Source organism: Ranitomeya variabilis, chromosome 1 (assembly GCF_051348905.1).
Source record: "Ranitomeya variabilis isolate aRanVar5 chromosome 1, aRanVar5.hap1, whole genome shotgun sequence".
NCBI classification, from domain to species: domain Eukaryota; kingdom Metazoa; phylum Chordata; class Amphibia; order Anura; family Dendrobatidae; genus Ranitomeya; species Ranitomeya variabilis.
The window spans coordinates 443,175,699-443,197,432 of NC_135232.1; the positions used below are offsets into that span (position 1 = coordinate 443,175,699).

The 21,734-nt window shown below is 50.1% G+C and overlaps 2 protein-coding genes across 4 annotated transcripts in view; one reads left to right on the forward strand and one right to left on the reverse strand.

The window, feature by feature from the left end:
• Positions 1 to 15,036, forward strand: part of HACD4 (3-hydroxyacyl-CoA dehydratase 4) — a 42,122-nt gene extending 27,086 nt beyond the window's left edge. The window contains exon 8 of the mRNA XM_077249502.1: positions 14,900 to 15,036. The gene's annotated coding sequence lies outside the window, so the exon portion shown is untranslated. The remainder of the gene's footprint in view (positions 1 to 14,899) is intronic.
• Positions 14,866 to 21,734, reverse strand: part of FOCAD (focadhesin) — a 426,882-nt gene continuing 420,013 nt past the window's right edge. For all 3 annotated transcript variants that reach the window (XM_077249466.1, XM_077249485.1, XM_077249475.1), the window contains one exon: positions 14,866 to 15,289. In XM_077249466.1, the coding sequence (XP_077105581.1) occupies positions 15,216 to 15,289 (74 nt within the window). In that variant the 3' untranslated portion in view covers positions 14,866 to 15,215. The remainder of the gene's footprint in view (positions 15,290 to 21,734) is intronic.

Sequence of the window (21,734 nt, forward strand, 5' to 3'; positions counted from 1 at the left end):
TCTCCAGCTCAGGGTTGTTCACTGCGTCATACCGCCAAATCAATTTTAATTTTTTTTCAAGTAGTGTAGTCTGCTGCTAATTAATTTAAAAAAATCCTATTAGTGTCTTTCCACCCGTCTCCAGCTAATTTGTGGAAAAACACTACATAGGATAAAGTAGAGGAGGGTTTTTGGGCCTTGCAGCGCCGTTTACGGCTGTCTGCACGGTCTCCGTGTGACTGCAGCTCGCCCTGTAGTCTGTGAGCAGCCGTAGCCTGGTTGTCTCCAGCTCAGGGTTGTTCACTGCGTCATACCGCCAAATCAATTTTAATTTTTTTTCAAGTAGTGTAGTCTGCTGCTAATTAATTTAAAAAAATCCTATTAGTGTCTTTCCACCCGTCTCCAGCTAATTTGTGGAAAAACACTACATAGGATAAAGTAGAGGAGGGTTTTTGGGCCTTGCAGCGCCGTTTACGGCTGTCTGCACGGTCTCCGTGTGACTGCAGCTCGCCCTGTAGTCTGTGAGCAGCCGTAGCCTGGTTGTCTCCAGCTCAGGGTTGTTCACAGCGTCATACCGCCAAATCAATTTTAATTTTTTTTCAAGTAGTGTAGTCTGCTGCTAATTAATTTAAAAAAATCCTATTAGTGTCTTTCCACCCGTCTCCAGCTAATTTGTGGAAAAACACTACATAGGATAAAGTAGAGGAGGGTTTTTGGGCCTTGCAGCGCCATTTACGGCTGTCTGCACGGTCTCCGTGTGACTGCAGCTCGCCCTGTAGTCTGTGAGCAGCCGTAGCCTGGTTGTCTCCAGCTCAGGGTTGTTCACTGCGTCATACCGCCAAATCAATTTTAATTTTTTTTCAAGTAGTGTAGTCTGCTGCTAATTAATTTAAAAAAATCCTATTAGTGTCTTTCCACCCGTCTCCAGCTAATTTGTGGAAAAACACTACATAGGATAAAGTAGAGGAGGGTTTTTGGGCCTTGCAGCGCCGTTTACGTCTGTCTGCACGGTCTCTGTGTGACTGCAGCTCTATCTGTTGTCAGTTCAGCCCCCAAAAAAGAAATAAATAATAAAGTTCACCAAACACACCAGTTACACCACTTTACATTTCTGTAGGCCACATTAGCTCATATTAAAGTCTAGTCCACACTTTAGAAAATTAGTGTTTCTTATACCTGTTAGGAGGAGTTGCTCAGGAATAAGCACACAAATCCGTTAGTACTTTTCTGCTTATCTTTATCAGTCAACCAAGATGAAGAAGGCAGTGAGTAAGGCACGTGGGCGTGGGCGCGGAGCAGGGAGGGGACGTGGGGATTCTGTGCCTGCTGCGGGCACCGGTGACTCATCAGCACCCACTTTCACCAGGCAACAGTCGTTCATGCGCAGCTTTGTGTCAGAGCGCCGTACACCGCTGCTGCGTCAAGACCAAATTGAAGCTGTTGTCGGATGGATGGCAGCTAATGCATCAACTTCCATTAGTGCCACATCCTCTCAGACACAGAGCACTGGAGAGCAGCCATCTGTCTCTTCACCACCTGCCAAATTGCCCAGGCAGACAGAGAGCCCAGGACAGGAGCCGTCTCTACTTCTGTTCTCTGAATCTCTTGGCTTGGAAACAGGGGGCCAGCCAAGCAGCATTGGAGAAATGGAAGAAGAGGCAGGGTGCAGTGATGCCCAACAGCTTTTTCTGTCTTCCTCTGAAGAGGCGGGTGGGCCAGTGGCTCCGGTCACCACATCGCAGGCCGCATCAGCTGATGATGACACTCAGGTGCCACTTACTGGTGCATGCTCTGCTGCTGAGACTACCCAGGAGGAGCAGTTGGGGGCAGAGGGTAGTGTAGATGATGAGGTCCTCGACCCATCTTGGCGTGAGGGACAGGAAGGTGGTGGGAGCAGCTCTGAGGAAGAGATTCCCCGTACGGCCCAAAGAGGGAGAGGGAGGGGGAAGACTGCGGATCCTGCAGCCTCCGCTTTGGCACCCGTTAGGAGCATGTCTCTTCCAAAAGCCAAAAAGGGCGCTCCCAAGACTTGCAGTGCCTGGTCCTTTTTTGACACAGTTGCAGATGACATTTGCTATGTCAGATGCAACGTGTGTCATCAAAAAGTCAAAAGAGGTCGAAATGTCAGCAACCTCAATACCTCCAACATGTGGAAACATGTGCGCAACAGGCACCCGGCGGAGTTAGAAAAACACACTGAAGAGGTAGGCCAACCAACAGCGGCAGCTACCACCTCTTCAGCTCGTGTTGCCTCTTCCTCTAGCTCACACGCAGCTGGTTCGGCTTCCTCCCAGGATCGCCGTGGAAGAACCTCTGGCCCTGTTGTCCAGAGACCCGCTGTAATTCCACCCGCAGCACCACTTTCCCAGTCATCCACACACTCCCAGCCCAGTCTACAGCCATCGGTAGTACAGGCATGGGAGAAAAGGCGGCCTTTCTCGTCAAACCACCCACGAGCACAGGCTCTGACTGCAGGCATTGCCAAACTGCTGTCACTGGAAATGCTGTCATTCAGGCTGGTGGAGACTGACAGCTTCCGTGACTTGATGTCATTGGCAGTCCCACAGTACAATGTGCCCAGCCGCTTTTACTTCAGCAGGCAAGCCGTCCCTGCCCTGCACAAGCATGTGGAGGGACACATAAAACACGCGCTTCTGAACGCCGTCAGTAGCAAGGTCCACCTCACCACCGATGCGTGGACCAGTCAACATGGACAGGGGCGATACCTTTCCCTCACTGCCCATTGGGTTAATGTCGTTGAGCCAGGTACAGACCGTGCGAGTGGCGCAGGACGTGTCCTGCCCACTCCAAGGATTGCAGGAATCCATTCTGTACGCATTGACTCCTCCTCTTACACCAGTTCCTCAGAATCATCGCTGCAGGAGCCGTCACAGTCCACCTCCACATGGACCCGTGATGAACGTGTACCTGTTACGACCGACATGAGCACAGCCGTGGCCAAACGTCAACAGGCCGTCTTGAAATTAATTTTTTTGGGGAATCGTAGCCACACAGCGCAGGAGCTCTGGAATGCCATCAAGCAGGAGAGCGATGTGTGGTTTGTGCCAGCGAATCTCCAGCCAGGCATGGTAGTGTGTGATAATGGCCGAAATCTGGTGGCAGCTCTGGGCCTCGGCAACCTCACTCACATCCCATGTCTGGCACATGTGCTCAATTTGGTCGTGCAGAGCTTTTTGAGGGACTATCCGGATCTTGATGCACTGCTGCACAAGGTCCGCCTAGAGTGTGCTCACTTGCGGCGTTCCAGCACGGCAAAAGCGCGCATTGCGGCTCTGCAGCGCCGACACCGCCTGCCGGAACATCGCATCATATGTGACCTACCTACCAGGTGGAATTCCACGTTACATATGTTGGAGCGGTTGTGTGAGCAGCAGCAAGCTGTAATGGAGTACCAGCTGCTTCAGGCGCAAAAAAGTCGCAGTCAGCGCCGTACAGACTTCACAACCACAGAGTGGGCCACTATGAATGACGTCTGCCAGGTTTTGCGTCCCTTTGATTATTCCACGCGGATGGCGAGTGCAGATGATGCACTAGTCAGCATGACTGTCCCCCTTATCTGCCTGCTTGAAAAATCACTGCAAGCGCTAAGGGATGATGTTGTGGAAGAGGTGGAGGATGAGGATTCACCATTTCCATCATCTTCTGGACAGTCAGCGCCACGTGGTTCCTCACAAACGCGTAGGCAGGGGACAGTTTGTGAGGAGGATGAGGAGGAGTCAATGGAGGAGGAAGACGTCCGTCCAGAGGAGGGAGTTACCGAATTGTCCAGTACTCAGTGTGTACAGCGAGGGTGGGGTGATGACGAGCAGGCAGAGATCACGCCTCCAGCAGGGGACAGCGTTTCTTGGGCAGTTGGCAGTCTGCAGCACATGGTGGATTACATGCTGCAGTGCCTGAGAAACGACCGCCGCATCGCCCACATTCTCAACATGTCTGATTATTGGGTGTTCACCCTCCTCGATCCTCGCTACCGGGACAACGTAGAAAGCCTCATCACACCGTTGAACCGGGAGCGAAAAATGCGGGAGTACCAAGACACACTGGTCAATTCCATCATCTTCTCCATTCCAACTGAGAGAAGTGCTGCTAGTGCATTACAAAGCAGCTCAGTGCGTCCAGGCAGTGGAGGAGGCTCTGCACAAAGAGGGAGCAGAAGCAGTGCCTCTGCCCAAGGCAAGACCAGTATGGCCCAACTGTGGCACAGTTTTCTGTGCCCCCCACAAAAGTCTACACCATCACAGACGGCTCCAGTCAGCAGGAGGCAACGGTTCCGTCAGATGGTGACAGACTACATGTCTTGCCCTCTTGCTGTACTCCCAGACGGCTCTTCCCCTTTCAAGTTTTGGGTCTCAAAGCTGGATACATGGCCAGAGCTAAGCCAGTATGCATTGGAGGTGCTGTCTTGCCCTGCGGCCAGTGTATTATCGGAACGTGTCTTTAGTGCTGCAGGTGGTGTACTAACTGACCGTCGCATGCGACTATCCTCCGATAACGTTGACCGGCTTACTTTCCTGAAAATGAACAAGGCCTGGATCTCGCAGGAATTTGCCACTCCTCCTCCTGATTAAATAATTAGGTCACTGTATACGTTATCCAGGTCTCCTGTTGTGTTCATCTTTCTACCACCTGAACTTAAATTCCTGTGCTCCAACACCGCCAGTTGAGGCTCAGAAGTGCCGTCTGCACAGTCAAAACATACGACCCAGTGTTATTGGGTTTCAGTAACGTCAGCTGATCCCCAGCTGTGTAGCCGGCAATGTGTCATGCGACCGCCACGCTGACACAACAACTGAAATGTAAGGGAATCTGTCCCCCCCCCCCAAGGCGTTTGTTACTGAAAGAGCCACCTTGTGCAGCAGTAATGCTGCACAAGGAAAAGGTAGCTATTTTTGTTTAGCTCCTTGCACACGCAGAACTTAACACTTATAAAATGTGTCCACTGATACCGTAAAACCGTCCCGGAGGTGGGACTTTCCTTCGTAATGTGACGCAGCACAGCCGTCATTCCTACCCCCACGGCGCCGCGCACCGGCTCCTCAGCGTTGTTTTATTCCGTCCCGGAGCCTGCGCTGTTATGTTATCCCGTGGCCAGGCACACTTAGCGCTGCCCGTCTTCTGGCATCATTTGGTGTCAGGATGGCTGCGCCTGTGCGGCCGTGCTGGCAGAGAGCCCGCCTCGCAGTGTCTTCTGATTTAATCCCACTGGGGGCCTGGGATCCATGGACATGCGCAGTGCATATCTGAACCTCCACCTCTCACTCATTTCCCTATGGCTTCTTCAGACTGTTCGGTGTCAGCTGGTCCCTAATAGCATGCCACGGCCGTGACACCGCACAGTCTTAAGAAGCCGTAGGGAGGGGAGTGAGAGGCGAGGATATGCACTGCGCATGTCCATGGATCCCAGGCCCCCAGTGGGATTAAATCAGAAGACACTGCGAGGCGGGCTCTCTGCCAGCGCGGCCGCACAGGCGCAGCCATCCTGACACCAAATGATGCCAGAAGACGGGCAGCGCTAAGTGTGCCTGGCCACGGGATAACATAACAGCGCAGGCTCCGGGACGGAATAAAACAACGCTGAGGAGCCGGTGCGCGGCGCCGGGGGGGTAGGAATGACGGCTGTGCTGCGTCACATTACGAAGGAAAGTCCCACCTCCGGGACGGTTTTACGGTTGCAGGGGACACATTTTATAAGTGTTTAGTTCTGTGTTTGCAAGGAGCATGATGAAAAGAGCCACCTTTTCCTTTTGCATCTTTTGTGCTGCACAAGCTGGCTCTTTCAGCTACAAACGCCTTGGGGGGGGGTTAAAGGTTCCCTTTCGACTTTCTCAGGCTTCGGCCTACATTGTGTTCCTCTGCTTTTCCACCTGTCCCTGGGCTCCAACACCGCCAGTTGCCGTCCAGAAGTGCTGTACGCACAGTCAACAGTCCCTCCTCTGTTATTGGGGTTCAGTAACGTCAGCTGTTCCCCTGCTGTGTGTGTGGCAATCCCTCCTACCTCCTCCAACCTCCTCCTCCTCCACCTGCCCCTGGGCTTCAACACCGCCAGTTGCCGTCCAGAAGTGCTGTACGCACAGTCAACAGTCCCTCCTCTGTTATTGGGGTTCAGTAACGTCAGCTGTTCCCCTGCTGTGTGTGTGGCAATCCCTCCTACCTCCTCCAACCTCCTCCTCCTCCACCTGCCCCTGGGCTTCAACACCGCCAGTTGCCGTCCAGAAGTGCTGTACGCACAGTCAACAGTCCCTCCTCTGTTATTGGGGTTCAGTAACGTCAGCTGTTCCCCTGCTGTGTGTGTGGCAATCCCTCCTACCTCCTCCAACCTCCTCCTCCTCCACCTGCCCCTGGGCTTCAACACCGCCAGTTGCCGTCCAGAAGTGCTGTACGCACAGTCAACAGTCCCTCCTCTGTTATTGGGGTTCAGTAACGTCAGCTGTTCCCCTGCTGTGTGTGTGGCAATCCCTCCTACCTCCTCCTCCTCCACCTGTCCCTGGGCTCCAACACCGCCAGTTGCCGTCCAGAAGTGCTGTACGCACAGTCAACAGTCCCTCCTCTGTTATTGGGGTTCAGTAACGTCAGCTGTTCCCCTGCTGTGTGTGTGGCAATCCCTCCTACCTCCTCCAACCTCCTCCTCCTCCACCTGCCCCTGGGCTTCAACACCGCCAGTTGCCGTCCAGAAGTGCTGTACGCACAGTCAACAGTCCCTCCTCTGTTATTGGGGTTCAGTAACGTCAGCTGTTCCCCTGCTGTGTGTGTGGCAATCCCTCCTACCTCCTCCAACCTCCTCCTCCTCCACCTGCCCCTGGGCTTCAACACCGCCAGTTGCCGTCCAGAAGTGCTGTACGCACAGTCAACAGTCCCTCCTCTGTTATTGGGGTTCAGTAACGTCAGCTGTTCCCCTGCTGTGTGTGTGGCAATCCCTCCTACCTCCTCCAACCTCCTCCTCCTCCACCTGCCCCTGGGCTTCAACACCGCCAGTTGCCGTCCAGAAGTGCTGTACGCACAGTCAACAGTCCCTCCTCTGTTATTGGGGTTCAGTAACGTCAGCTGTTCCCCTGCTGTGTGTGTGGCAATCCCTCCTACCTCCTCCAACCTCCTCCTCCTCCACCTGCCCCTGGGCTTCAACACCGCCAGTTGCCGTCCAGAAGTGCTGTACGCACAGTCAACAGTCCCTCCTCTGTTATTGGGGTTCAGTAACGTCAGCTGTTCCCCTGCTGTGTGTGTGGCAATCCCTCCTACCTCCTCCAACCTCCTCCTCCTCCACCTGTCCCTGGGCTCCAACACCGCCAGTTGCCGTCCAGAAGTGCTGTACGCACAGTCAACAGTCCCTCCTCTGTTATTGGGGTTCAGTAACGTCAGCTGTTCCCCTGCTGTGTGTGTGGCAATCCCTCCTACCTCCTCCAACCTCCTCCTCCTCCACCTGCCCCTGGGCTCCAACACCGCCAGTTGCCGTCCAGAAGTGCTGTACGCACAGTCAACAGTCCCTCCTCTGTTATTGGGGTTCAGTAACGTCAGCTGTTCCCCTGCTGTGTGTGTGGCAATCCCTCCTACCTCCTCCAACCTCCTCCTCCTCCTCCACCTGCCCCTGGGCTTCAACACCGCCAGTTGCCGTCCAGAAGTGCTGTACGCACAGTCAACAGTCCCTCCTCTGTTATTGGGGTTCAGTAACGTCAGCTGTTCCCCTGCTGTGTGTGTGGCAATCCCTCCTACCTCCTCCAACCTCCTCCTCCTCCACCTGCCCCTGGGCTTCAACACCGCCAGTTGCCGTCCAGAAGTGCTGTACGCACAGTCAACAGTCCCTCCTCTGTTATTGGGGTTCAGTAACGTCAGCTGTTCCCCTGCTGTGTGTGTGGCAATCCCTCCTACCTCCTCCAACCTCCTCCTCCTCCACCTGCCCCTGGGCTTCAACACCGCCAGTTGCCGTCCAGAAGTGCTGTACGCACAGTCAACAGTCCCTCCTCGGTTATTGGGGTTCAGTAACGTCAGCTGTTCCCCTGCTGTGTGTGTGGCAATCCCTCCTACCTCCTCCAACCTCCTCCTCCTCCACCTGCCCCTGGGCTCCAACACCGCCAGTTGCCGTCCAGAAGTGCTGTACGCACAGTCAACAGTCCCTCCTCTGTTATTGGGGTTCAGTAACGTCAGCTGTTCCCCTGCTGTGTGTGTGGCAATCCCTCCTACCTCCTCCAACCTCCTCCTCCTCCACCTGTCCCTGGGCTCCAACACCGCCAGTTGCCGTCCAGAAGTGCTGTACGCACAGTCAACAGTCCCTCCTCTGTTATTGGGGTTCAGTAACGTCAGCTGTTCCCCTGCTGTGTGTGTGGCAATCCCTCCTACCTCCTCCAACCTCCTCCACCTGTCCCTGGGCTCCAACACCGCCAGTTGCCGTCCAGAAGTGCTGTACGCACAGTCAACAGTCCCTCCTCTGTTATTGGGGTTCAGTAACGTCAGCTGTTCCCCTGCTGTGTGTGTGGCAATCCCTCCTACCTCCTCCAACCTCCTCCTCCTCCACCTGCCCCTGGGCTTCAACACCGCCAGTTGCCGTCCAGAAGTGCTGTACGCACAGAGCCAAACACCTCGCCAATGTGTTAGTGGGGTTCAGCACCGCCAGCTGTTCCCCTGCTGTGTATACGGCAACGTGTACTGCGACCGCCACGCAGGCACAACAAGTTAAATTTAAGGGAACCTGTCCCCCCCCCCCCCAGGCGTTTGTTACTGAAGGAGCCACCTTGTGCAGCAGTAATGATGCAAAGGGAAAAAGTGCCTCTTTTCGTGGTGCTCCTTGCAGATGCTGAACCTAACACTTATGAAATGTGTCCCCTCACAGCGTTCAACCGTCCGGTAGGTGGAACTTTCCTTTGTCATGTGACGCAGCACAGCCGTCATTTTTACCCCCTTGTCGCCGTGCGCCGCCTCCTCAGCGTTGTTTGAATCTGTCCCGGAGCCTGCGCTGTTAGGTTACCCCTTGGCCATGCACACATTTTGCGCTGCCCGTCTTCTGACATCATTTGCTGTCAGGCTGGCTGCGCCTGTGCGGGTGCGCTGTCCGAGATTCAGCCTCGCGGTGTCGTCTAATGTAATCCCACCGCGGGCCTGGGATCCGTGTCCATGCGCAGTGCATATCCTCGCCTCTCACTCCCCTCCCTACGGCTTCTAAAGACTGTTCGGTGTCAGCTGATCCCTAATAGCATGCCACGGCCGTGACACCGCACAGTCTTAAGAAGCCGTAGGGAGGGGAGTGAGAGGCGAGGATATGCACTGCGCATGGACACGGATCCCAGGCCCGCGGTGGGATTACATTAGACGACACCGCGAGGCTGAATCTCGGACAGCGCACCCGCACAGGCGCAGCCAGCCTGACAGCAAATGATGTCAGAAGACGGGCAGCGCAAAATGTGTGCATGGTCAAGGGGTAACCAAACAGCGCAGGCTCCGGGACAGATTCAAACAACGCTGAGGAGGCGGCGCACGGCGACAAGGGGGTAAAAATGACGGCTGTGCTGCGTCACATGACAAAGGAAAGTTCCACCTACCGGACGGTTGAACGCTGTGAGGGGACACATTTCATAAGTGTTAGGTTCAGCATCTGCAAGGACCATAATTAAAAGAGCTAAGTTTACCTTTTCCAGCATTAGTGCTGTACACGATGGCTCTTCCAGCTACAAACGCCTGGGGGGGGGGGGTTAAAGGTTTCCTTTCAACTTGCTCCAGTGCAGGCTTCGGCCTACACTCCGCTCCCCCTGCTCCTCCTGCTGACCCAGGGCTCTAACACCGCCAGTTGGGGCCCAGATGTGCTAGCTGCACAGAGAAAAACACCTCGCCAATGTGTCAGTGGGGTTCAGCACCGCCAGCTGTTCCCCTGCTGTGCAGCCGGCAACGTGTCCTGCAACAGCCACGCAGGCACAACAGACCCAAAGCTGCCGCCAGTGCAGGCTTCGGCCTACACTCTGCTCCCTCTCCTCCTCCTGCTGACCCCGGGCTCCAACACCGCCAGTTGGGGCCCGGTACTGCTAGCTGCACAGAGAAAAACACCTCGCCAATGTGTCAGTGGGGTTCAGCACCGCCAGCTGTTCCCCTGCTGTGCAGCCGGCATCGTGTTCTGCAAAAGCCACGCAGACACCAGAACTGAAATTGAAGGGAACCTGTCCCCCCTCCCCCAGGCGTTTGTACGTTTTTAAGGCCACCTTGTACAGCGGTAATGCTGCATGTGTGCAAGGTGGCTCATAAACGTATTCTCCTCGCACATGTGGAACGGAAAACACGTCTAAAATGTGTCCTCTGTGTGACCATTTAACCGTTCCGGTGGTGTGACTTTCCTTTGTAATGACACGCTGCAACCCCCTTGGTAGCGCTGCCCGTCTTCTGGTATCATTGTTTGGCTGCCTGCGCCTCTGCGGCCGCCCTGACCCACACAACGCCCCTCGGTGTCTTATTTCTTGGGACTGCGAGGGTGTGTTTGATGGGCATGAGCAGTGCATCAGTTCGCCTGTCCCTCATCTCCTTCCGCCTTCTTCAGACTGTGCGGCTTCATGGCCGTGGCATGCGATAAGGGATCAGCTGACGCCACATAGTCTGAAGCAGGTGTAAGAACCCAAGCGAGAGGCGAACATATGTACTGCGCCAGGCCATGAATCCCAGCCCCGCAGTGTTTTAACTATGTCAATACACTGCGGGGCTGTGATTCATGGGCATCGCGAACCGCACCAGCCAACATTAAATGAGGTCAGAAGATGGGCAGCGCTAACAGCGCTAGGCCAGGGGATAACACGACAGCGCAGACTCCTGTACAGCAAATAACAACGCTCAGGAGGCTGCACCCAGCACCAAGGTGGGATTCTTGACATCTGTGCTGCGTCTCATTACAAAGGGAACTCGCGCCTCCAACACAGTTTGACTGTATAAAGGGCTAAATGTTATACGTGTTCCATTCAGCGTGTGCAAGGAGCCAAATTAAAAGAGCAACCTTTGACTTGTGCACCACTACTGCTGCATAAGCTGTGGCTCTTCTACTTTGTAACCCCTGAGGGGGGGTTAAAGGTTACCTTTGAAATTGGTTCGATTAGGCTTCGGCCTACACTCTGCTCCCCCTGCAGAGCCCGGGCTCCAACACCGCCAGTTGGGGCCCGGTACTGCTAGCTGCACAGAGAAAAACACCTCGCCAATGTGTCAGTGGGGTTCAGCACCGCCAGCTGTTCCCCTGCTGTGCAGCCGGCAACGTGTCCTGCAACAGCCACGCAGGTACAACAGACCCAAAGCTGCCGCCAGTGCAGGCTTCGGCCTACACTCTGCTCCCTCTCCTCCTCCTGCTGACCCCGGGCTCCAACACCGCCAGTTGGGGCCCTGTACTGCTAGCTGCACAGAGAAAAACACCTCGCCAATGTGTCAGTGGGGTTCAGCACCGCCAGCTGTTCCCCTGCTGTGCAGCCGGCATCGTGTCCTGCAAAAGCCACGCAGACACTTGCTCTTGTACCTTCTGCTCCCCATCCTGGTTCCAGTACCGTCAGCTGGTTCCGGGCAGAGCCTTTGGCTTAGGTGCCTCCCTCTGGGTGTCCGAGTTCCACCAACGTCAGGTGGTCCTTGGTAGTGCTTTCAGGCACGGGTACCTCCTGCTTAGTAACCGGGTTCCAGTAACGTCAGCTGGTCCTCGGTAGTTCCATTGGCTCTTGGACCTTCGGCTACCCATCCGGGTTCCAGCACCGTCAGCTGGTTCTCGGCACTGTCTTTTGCTCTTGTACCTTCTGCTCCCCATCCTGGTTCCAGTACCGTCAGCTGGTTCCGGGCAGAGCCTTTGGCTTAGGTGCCTCCCTCTGGGTATCCGAGTTCCACCAACGTCAGGTGGTCCTTGGTAGTGCTTTCAGGCACGGGTACCTCCTGCTTAGTAACCGGGTTCCAGTAACGTCAGCTGGTCCTCGGTAGTTCCATTGGCTCTTGGACCTTTGGGTAGCCATCCGAGTTCCAGTTCCATCAGCTGGTTCTCGGCATTTTCTCAGACTTCTTGTACCTTCTGCTACATTTCCAAGTTCAAGAGACTAAACACGATGACCCGGAAGAACACCCCTAAGATGACGACGACACCAGAGACGACAACCACCGTGATGACGACGACCCTGGAGACCACCGTGATGACGACGACCCCGGAGACGACGACCCTGAAGACCACCCCGATGACGACGACCCGGGAGACGACGACCCTGGAGACGACGACCCTGGAGACGACGACGACCTGGAAGACCGAGAAGCAGAAGAACAAGAGGCTGCAGAACAAAGAGCAGAAGAACATTAAGCATAACACTAAATATCAGAGCAAAAAATATTATCTAAATTATAAGCAGAAGAAGACTAAGCAGTGTATGGGGGTGAGTCCGTTCCTCCTCGTGGTGCCCCTGGATAAAGCCTGATGCTGCAGGCCAAACTGAACGCGGACAAATGTAACTGTTTTGTGACAGGCAGAACGGAAGGTGTAATCTTCAAACTTTTATAGATAACAACTACAGGAATGCCTGTCACAAATAAGAATATGATGAAGAAGTAGAATATGATGAAGATAATAGTAAAATAAAAAGAATATGAACAATGTAACCCAAAAAATAATAGGTAGAAGATGAAGAAGAAGATGAATAAGGTGAAGAAGTTGATGTCAAAGAAGCTGATGATGAGGATAATGAAGAAGAAAGCGTGGGAGAAGAAAAAAAGAAGGTGAAGGGCGTTGAAGTAGTGAAACATCAATATGTGGCATAAAAAAAAAAAAAAAATTAACATAGTCAAATTCTTTCTAATGCCGAACGTCATCCAAAAAAAAAAAAATCCTGCTATTCTATTACATTGGGCTAAACCTCTGTGCCTTTAATGTCTCCGCCACGTCCCCCAATACATCCTACATTATTCTTAGTTGTTTTCCTTCATGTAGAATGAACCTACAAGTGTATAAAGGGTTTATTTTAATTCCGATATTTTCGTCCCATTGACTTGCATTGGGATCGGGTATCGGTATCGGATTGGATCCGATATTTTGACGGTATCGGCCGATACTTTCCGATACCGATACTTTCCGATATCGGAAAGTATCGCTCAACACTACTTATAAGTAAAAGAAACATAATTACTAAACTTTTGCTCATGAGATTTCTACTCAAATTTTAATGCTTTGATTAGAAATGCACTTTAATGTGGATGTCCATTTAAACAGAAAAAATGGGCTACATTGTAAATAACAAAATAAGCATTACTTAAAGCACGTGCGAGTTGCTATAGTAGACAAGTTGTAGATGGGAAATTGGCACACGGCCTGGTCAACAAAGCCAAGGGGCTGCAGAAAGGCAGCGATGGAGCACTAGGGGCTTCAATACATAAGTAATGCTGAGTTTTGTATAGTTACAAACATTACTTCCCTGTGGTCCAGTTTTTTAATGGACAACCTTTTTAGAAATGTGGGTATCAGTGTATTCTACAGATATATGAAAAAAAATCTATTTGTCTCTTCATTTGTTCCCCATTACATATATCCCCATGCATAATTGAAAAAGGAAGAGAAGAAACCCTGTGTAACCACATAGCCCACGTGCTACATTCATTCCAGGTTATTTGCCTCTCAGACAATGTGACCAATGTGAAAAAGTAACTCCTCCGTAAAATGTAGCAACAGCAATGACCACAGACTTCCTAAAATATTACTCTTTTGCTTCACTATTCAATGTTTAATCTTTCTTACAATGGAAGGCTGTTGCCAATGTGTGTTTCATGTGCCTTTTTTGAATAGGTTTATTTAAAAAAAATGTTAACAATAAGAAATTTAAAGGCGTTATCTGGGACTAATTTTATTTTATCGGCCTAAGAACTGTTGAATCCGGTGCCATTCTCTGCCGGATCAGAGCTGTCGAGGACCTCACCTGCGGTTTCCAGTATTGAAACGTTGACAAAGCAGCTACTTTTCTTCTGCTCTGCCAATGGGGCATAATTTCTGATGCAATACTGTAATACCCCGTCAACAGAGCAGCCAACAAGAGGAAGAGGTGCTCTGTTGACGTGAAGCTGGCAGGAGCTGTTGTGACCTCTCAGCGCTAGCGCCAGGCAGAACAGGCAGGTAGTTAGCAACTACCCGTCTGTAAGTTCTTAGCTTCATGAGAAAAAAAAAATAGTTCTGGATAATCCCCTTAAGGAACAATAATACACCATTGTGTACCACAACAGGCAACTTTGTAAAATAATCAAGTACTATACAATATCATGTCATGAAATCAGTAAAAGAGGAGTTGACAATGATACACGAAGAATGTGTATTTTGTAATACAACAAAGATGTCCTATATTCTATTATGACTATTAATTCATTCATACAGTAAAACACAAGTCATGTTCCTACCTTACATTGAACAAGAAAATGTGATGCTTTGAAAAACTGTGGCAAATTGGCAGATAGAAGGAGATCTTCAAAGAGGCGGGATTCTTCTTGGCCCTTTTTCATCGACAAACTTCCGTAGCAAAATGGATAGTAGTTCTTGGTCGATCAGTGTTACATCACACTAAGTATATGACAGGGCCCTTATTTCTGATGAAACCTAATGCTACTGCATCAAGAGCATTAAAGCCAGTTGTTTCCAACTTTGGGGAAGATGCTTTCCTGTTCCCGCTTGATTTTGGAGAATGCATTAAGTTTTGCCAGTCCCATAGCTCATACAGAGAGAGTTAGGCTACGTTCCAATGATGAGTTTTTGGCGCTGAGTATTTTTGAAAAAATGCAAGTAACTCATGTTACTTAATGGATGAAGAAAGTCCGCAACACCAAAAGCTGATAGTGGGAATGTAGCTTTATACGCTATGCCTAAACACTGCAATATAGGAAGCAAATACTACTTTAACCATGAATACAAAAAAAATATATAGGCGCACCAACAGATATTGTTTTATTTCAGATCTGGCCATTGAGGAAGGTGTACAGACATTGGAGAAGATTACAGATACAGAAATGTAAAGAAGATAATATTGACCTGAATGGAGAATTTTTATTTCAGGAAGTGATACGAGCACTGTAGTGATAAGTCCCGGACATTATACATGATGGCTATTATGTCTGGGTGACTGCCATTTCAGCTATAAAGGACACTGCTTTCAGTCTAAAAACAATTTGGCATTTTACTTTCACATTTTCAGACCAAAATGCTTCAGTATCAGTATGACTCAATGACACAAATCATATCCTGGCGAGATGATACATGACACAGCAGACCATTACCAGCCGTAGGCTCTGGTCCACACTGCTTTCCTCTTAAACTCTGGAAGACATCTCAAGTTAAAAAGGGAAGCTGAAAGAAAAAAAATAAGAGCTACTTTATCCTGAATCATAAAAGGCAATACCTACCTAGAATGCCATACCCAGGACCTGAATTACTAGATTCACTGCAACACATCAGCATTCTACATACTGTCAGGTCCGTAATACAAGGACCCATAGCATCTCCCCAACACAATCCTCATGATCTCTTGAGGCACCACCCTGTATGATGAAGGGTGTTTTACAATATTATTAGAAAAAGAAAAAAAAAGCAGAGTTTTTCTTGGGTCTAGAATATTCTAATAAATCTATGGTTGAGGCAAAGCTGTAAGTCTCTAAAGTAATGTTTTACTTTTCTCTACAACTCTTAATTAGTACCGTACATACTCGAGTATAAGCCAAGAATTTCAGCCCATTTTTTTGGGCTGAAAGTCCCCCTCTCAGCTTATACTCGAGTCATAACTAGGGGTCGGCAGGGGAGGGTGAGCGGGGGCTGTCTAATAATACTCACCTGCTCCTGGCGCGGTCCCTGCAGGTCCCTGGCTTCTCGGCTTCTTCCTGTACTGAACGGCCACATGGTACCGCTCATTACAGTAATGAATATGCGGCTCCACCTTCCATAGGGGTGGAGCCGCATATTCATTACTGTAATGAGCGGTAACAGTGACTGCTCAGTACAGGAAGAAGCTGCGGCGCTGGGGAACCAGGGACTGCACCGCGCCAGGAGCAGGAGAGTATAATGGGGTGGGGGAGCTGTCATGATCTCAATGGCAAGAGAACATAGCATCAGCATATATAGGAACTAGCTCTTGGAAGATGGGAACTGAGCTGACCATGAACTAAACCTAACGCACAACTAGCAGTGGCCGGGTAGCATGCCTACGTTGATTCTAGATGCCCAGCACCAGCCGGAGGACTAAATAATGCTAGCAGAGGAAAATATTAGTCCTAGCTCACCTCTAGAGAAATACCCCGAAAGGAGACAGAGGCCCCCCACATGTATTGGCGGTGAGTTAAGATGAAATAACAAACGTAGTATGAAAATAGGTTTAGCAAATTTGAGGTCCACTTACTACATAGCAGAAGACAGAAAGGACACTTTCATGGTCAGCTGAAAACCCTATCAAAACACCATCCAGAAATTACTTTAAGACTCTGGCCTTAACTCATAACACCAGAGTGGCAATTCCTGTTCACAAGAGCTTTCCAGACACAGTAACGAAACTACAGCTGTGAACTGGAACAAAAATGCAAAAACAAACATGGACAAGAGTCCAACTTATCTAGTAGTTGTCTAGGAGCAGGAACAAGCACAGAGAGGCTTCTGATAACATTGTTGACCGGCAAGCAACTAACAGAGAAGCAAGGTTATATAGCGACTCCCACATCTTGATGGGAACAGGTGAACAGAGAAGATGAAGACACCAGTTCAATTCCACCAGTAGCCACCGGGGGAGCCCAGAATCCAAATTCACAACAGTACCCCCCCCTCAAGGAGGGGGCACCGAACCCTCACCAGAACCACCAGGGCGATCAGGATGGGCCCTATGAAAGGCACGAACCAGATCAGAGGCATGAACATCAGATGCATTCACCCAAGAATTATCCTCCTGGCCGTATCCCTTCCACTTGACCAGATACTGGAGTCTCCGTCTGGAAACACGGGAGTCTAAAATTTTCTCCACAACGTACTCCAACTCACCCTCAACCAACACCGGAGCAGGAGGCTCAACGGAAGGCACAACCGGTACCTCATACCTGCGCAATAATGACCGATGAAAAACGTTATGAATAGAAAAGGATGCAGGGAGGTCCAAACGGAAGGAAACAGGGTTAAGGATCTCCAATATCTTATACGGGCCGATGAACCGAGGCTTAAACTTAGGAGAAGAGACCCTCATAGGGACAAAACGAGAAGACAACCACACCAAATCCCCAACACAAAGCCGAGGACCAACACGACGGTGGCGGTTGGCAAAAAGCTGAGTCTTCTCCTGGGACAACCTCAAATTGTCCACCACCTGCCCCCAGATCTGATGCAATCTCTCCACCACAGCATCCACTCCAGGACAATCCGAAGTTTCCACCTGACCAGAGGAAAATCGAGGATGAAACCCCGAATTACAGAAAAACGGGGACACCAAAGTGGCAGAGCTGGCCCGATTATTGAGAGCGAACTCCGCCAATGGCAAAAAAGCAACCCAATCATCCTGGTCAGCAGACACAAAACACCTCAGATATGTCTCCAGGGTCTGATTAGTCCGCTCGGTCTGGCCATTCGTCTGAGGATGGAAAGCGGACGAAAAAGATAAATCTATGCCCATCCTAGCACAGAATGCCCGCCAAAATCTAGACACGAATTGGGTCCCTCTGTCAGAAATGATATTCTCAGGAATACCATGCAAACGAACAACATTTTGAAAAAACAGAGGAACCAACTCGGAAGAAGAAGGCAACTTGGGCAGAGGAACCAAATGGACCATCTTAGAGAAACGGTCACACACCACCCAGATGACAGACATCTTCTGAGAAACAGGCAGATCTGAAATAAAATCCATCGAGATGTGCGTCCAAGGCCTCTTAGGAATAGGCAAGGGCAACAATAATCCACTAGCCCGAGAACAACAAGGCTTGGCCCGAGCACAAACGTCACAAGACTGCACAAAGCCTCGTACATCTCGTGACAGGGAAGGCCACCAGAAGGACCTTGCCACCAAATCCCTGGTACCAAAAATGCCAGGATGACCTGCCAACGCAGAAGAATGAACCTCAGAGATGACTCTACTGGTCCAATCATCAGGAACAAACAGTTTATCAGGTGGGCAACGATCCGGTCTATCCGCCTGAAATTCCTGCAAGGCCCGCCGCAGGTCTGGAGAAACGGCTGACAATACCACTCCATCCTTAAGGATACCTGTGGGCTCAGAGTTACCAGGCGAGTCAGGCTCAAAACTCCTAGAAAGGGCATCCGCCTTAACATTCTTAGAACCCGGTAGGTATGACACCACAAAATTAAACCGAGAGAAAAATAATGACCAGCGCGCCTGTCTAGGATTCAGGCGCCTGGCGGTCTCAAGATAAATCAAATTTTTGTGGTCAGTCAATACCACCACCTGATGTCTGGCCCCCTCCAGCCAATGGCGCCACTCCTCAAAAGCCCACTTCATGGCCAAAAGCTCCCGATTCCCAACATCATAATTCCGCTCAGCGGGCAAAAATTTACGGGAAAAGAAGGCACAAGGCCTCATCACGGAGCAGTCAGAACTTTTCTGCGACAACACTGCCCCAGCTCCGATCTCAGAAGCGTCGACCTCAACCTGAAAAGGTAGAGCAACATCAGGCTGACGCAACACAGGGGCAGAGGAAAAACGGCGCTTAAGCTCCCGAAAGGCCTCCACAGCATCAGGGGACCAATCAGCAACATCAGCACCCTTCTTAGTCAAATCGGTCAATGGCTTAGCAATATCCGAAAAACCAGCAATAAATCGACGATAAAAGTTAGCAAAGCCCAAAAATTTCTGAAGACTCTTAAGAGAAGAGGGCTGCGTCCAATCACAAATAGCTTGAACCTTGACAGGATCCATTTCAATGGAAGAGGGAGAAAAAATATATCCCAAAAAGGAAATCCTCTGTACCCCAAAAACACACTTAGAACCCTTCACACACAAAGAATTAGACCGCAAAACCTGAAAAACCCTCCTGACTTGTTGGACATGAGAGTCCCAGTCATTCAAAAAAATCAGAATATCATCCAGATACACAATCATAAATTTATCCAAATAATCGCGAAAAATATCATGCATAAAGGACTGGAAAACTGACGGAGCATTTGAAAGACCAAAAGGCATCACTAAATACTCAAAGTGGCCCTCGGGCGTATTAAATGCGGTTTTCCACTCATCCCCCTGCCTGATTCGCACCAAATTATACGCCCCACGAAGGTCAATCTTAGAGAACCACTTGGCCCCCTTTATGCGAGCAAACAAATCATCATGTAGATTATACAGCACCAGAAAGCGAATAATCTCCTGGTGATCCGGATTAATACGCATAGTTACTTGTGTCCAGTATTGTGGTTTATTATTAGCCAATGGGGTGGAGTCAATCCCCTTCAGAGGAATAGAAGTCTCCAAAGGCTCTAAATCATACCCACAGCGTTTGGCAAAGGACCAATCCATAAGACTCAAAGCGGCGCCAGAGTCGACATAGGCGTCCGTGGTAATAGATGACAAAGAGCAAATCAGGGTTACAGATAGAATAAACTTAGACGGTAAGGTGCAAATGGAAACAGATTTATCAAGCTTTTTAGTGCGCTTAGAGCATGCTGATATAACATGAGTAGAATCACCACAATAGAAACACAACCCATTTTTCCGTCTAAAATTCTGCCGCTCGCTTCGGGACAGAATTCTATCACACTGCATACTCTCTGGCGATTTCTCAGTGGACACCGCCAGATGGTGCACTGGTTTGCGCTCCCGCAAACGCCTATCGATCTGAATAGCCATTGTCATGGACTCATTCAGACCCGCAGGCACAGGGAACCCCACCATAACATCCTTAATGGCATCAGAGAGACCCTCTCTGAAAGTCGCCGCCAGGGCGCACTCATTCCACTGAGTAAGCACAGACCATTTACGGAATCTTTGGCAGTAAATTTCCGCTTCATCTTGCCCCTGAGATAGGGACATCAAAGTTTTTTCTGCCTGAAGCTCTAAATGAGGTTCGTCATAAAGCAACCCCAAGGCCAGAAAAAACGCATCCACATTGAGCAACGCAGGATCCCCTGGTGTCAATGAAAAAGCCCAGTCTTGAGGGTCGCCCCGGAGCAAGGAAATCACAATCCTGACCTGCTGTGCAGGGTCTCCGGCAGAGCGAAATTTCAAGGACAAAAATAATTTGCAATTATTTCGAAAATTCTGAAACCCAGATCTATTCCCCGAGAAAAATTCCGGCAAAGGAATTCTCGGCTCAGATACAGGTGCATGACAAACAAAGTCTTGCAAATTTTGTACCTTCGTGGCGAGATTATTCAAACCTGCAGTTACACTCTGAAGATCCATTACAAACAGGTGGACACAGAGCCATTCAAAGATTAGGAGAGAAAAAAAAAAAAAAAATATCAGCAGACTTCTTATTTCTCTCCTTTCTCAGCCAAGGATTTTAACCCTTTAGTGGGCCGGTCAAACTGTCATGATCTCAATGGCAAGAGAACATAGCATCAGCATATATAGGAACTAGCTCTTGGAAGATGGGAACTGAGCTGACCATGAACTAAACCTAACGCACAACTAGCAGTGGCCGGGTAGCATGCCTACGTTGATTCTAGATGCCCAGCACCAGCCGGAGGACTAAATAATGCTAGCAGAGGAAAATATTAGTCCTAGCTCACCTCTAGAGAAATACCCCGAAAGGAGACAGAGGCCCCCCACATGTATTGGCGGTGAGTTAAGATGAAATAACAAACGTAGTATGAAAATAGGTTTAGCAAATTTGAGGTCCACTTACTACATAGCAGAAGACAGAAAGGACACTTTCATGGTCAGCTGAAAACCCTATCAAAACACCATCCAGAAATTACTTTAAGACTCTGGCCTTAACTCATAACACCAGAATGGCAATTCCTGTTCACAAGAGCTTTCCAGACACAGTAACGAAACTACAGCTGTGAACTGGAACAAAAATGCAAAAACAAACATGGACAAGAGTCCAACTTATCTAGTAGTTGTCTAGGAGCAGGAACAAGCACAGAGAGGCTTCTGATAACATTGTTGACCGGCAAGCAACTAACAGAGAAGCAAGGTTATATAGCGACTCCCACATCTTGATGGGAACAGGTGAACAGAGAAGATGAAGACACCAGTTCAATTCCACCAGTAGCCACCGGGGGAGCCCAGAATCCAAATTCACAACAGGGAGCGCTGCACGATAGTCACCTGCTCCCCGGTGCTGCTCCGTCTTCAGTGTCTTCTGCAGTGACACTCAGGTCAGAGGGCGCGGTGACGTGGTTAGTGCGCGCCCTCTGCCTGAGCGTCAGTGCAGAAGACGCTGAAGATGGAGCGGCGCCGGAACGAAGTCAGGTGAATATTGAAAGTCCCGGAGGCCTGAGAGACGGAGAGGTGAGTATGTGATTTTTTTTATTTTATTGCAGCAACAGCATATGGGGCAAGTGTCGGTATGGAGCATCTTATGGGGCCATAATGTTTGTGCAGCACTATATGGCGCAAGTGTCTGTATGGGGCCATAATTAACGTTTGTGCAGCACTGTATGGGGCAAGTGTCTGTATGGAGCATCTTATGGGGCCATAATCAACGTTTGTGCAGCACAATATGGGGCAAATATCTTTATGGAGCATCTTATGGGGCCATAATTAACATTTGTAGAGCATTATATGGGGCAAGTGTCTGTATGGAGCATCTTATGGGGCCATAATCAACATTTGTGCAGCATTATATTGGGCAAATGTGTCTATGGA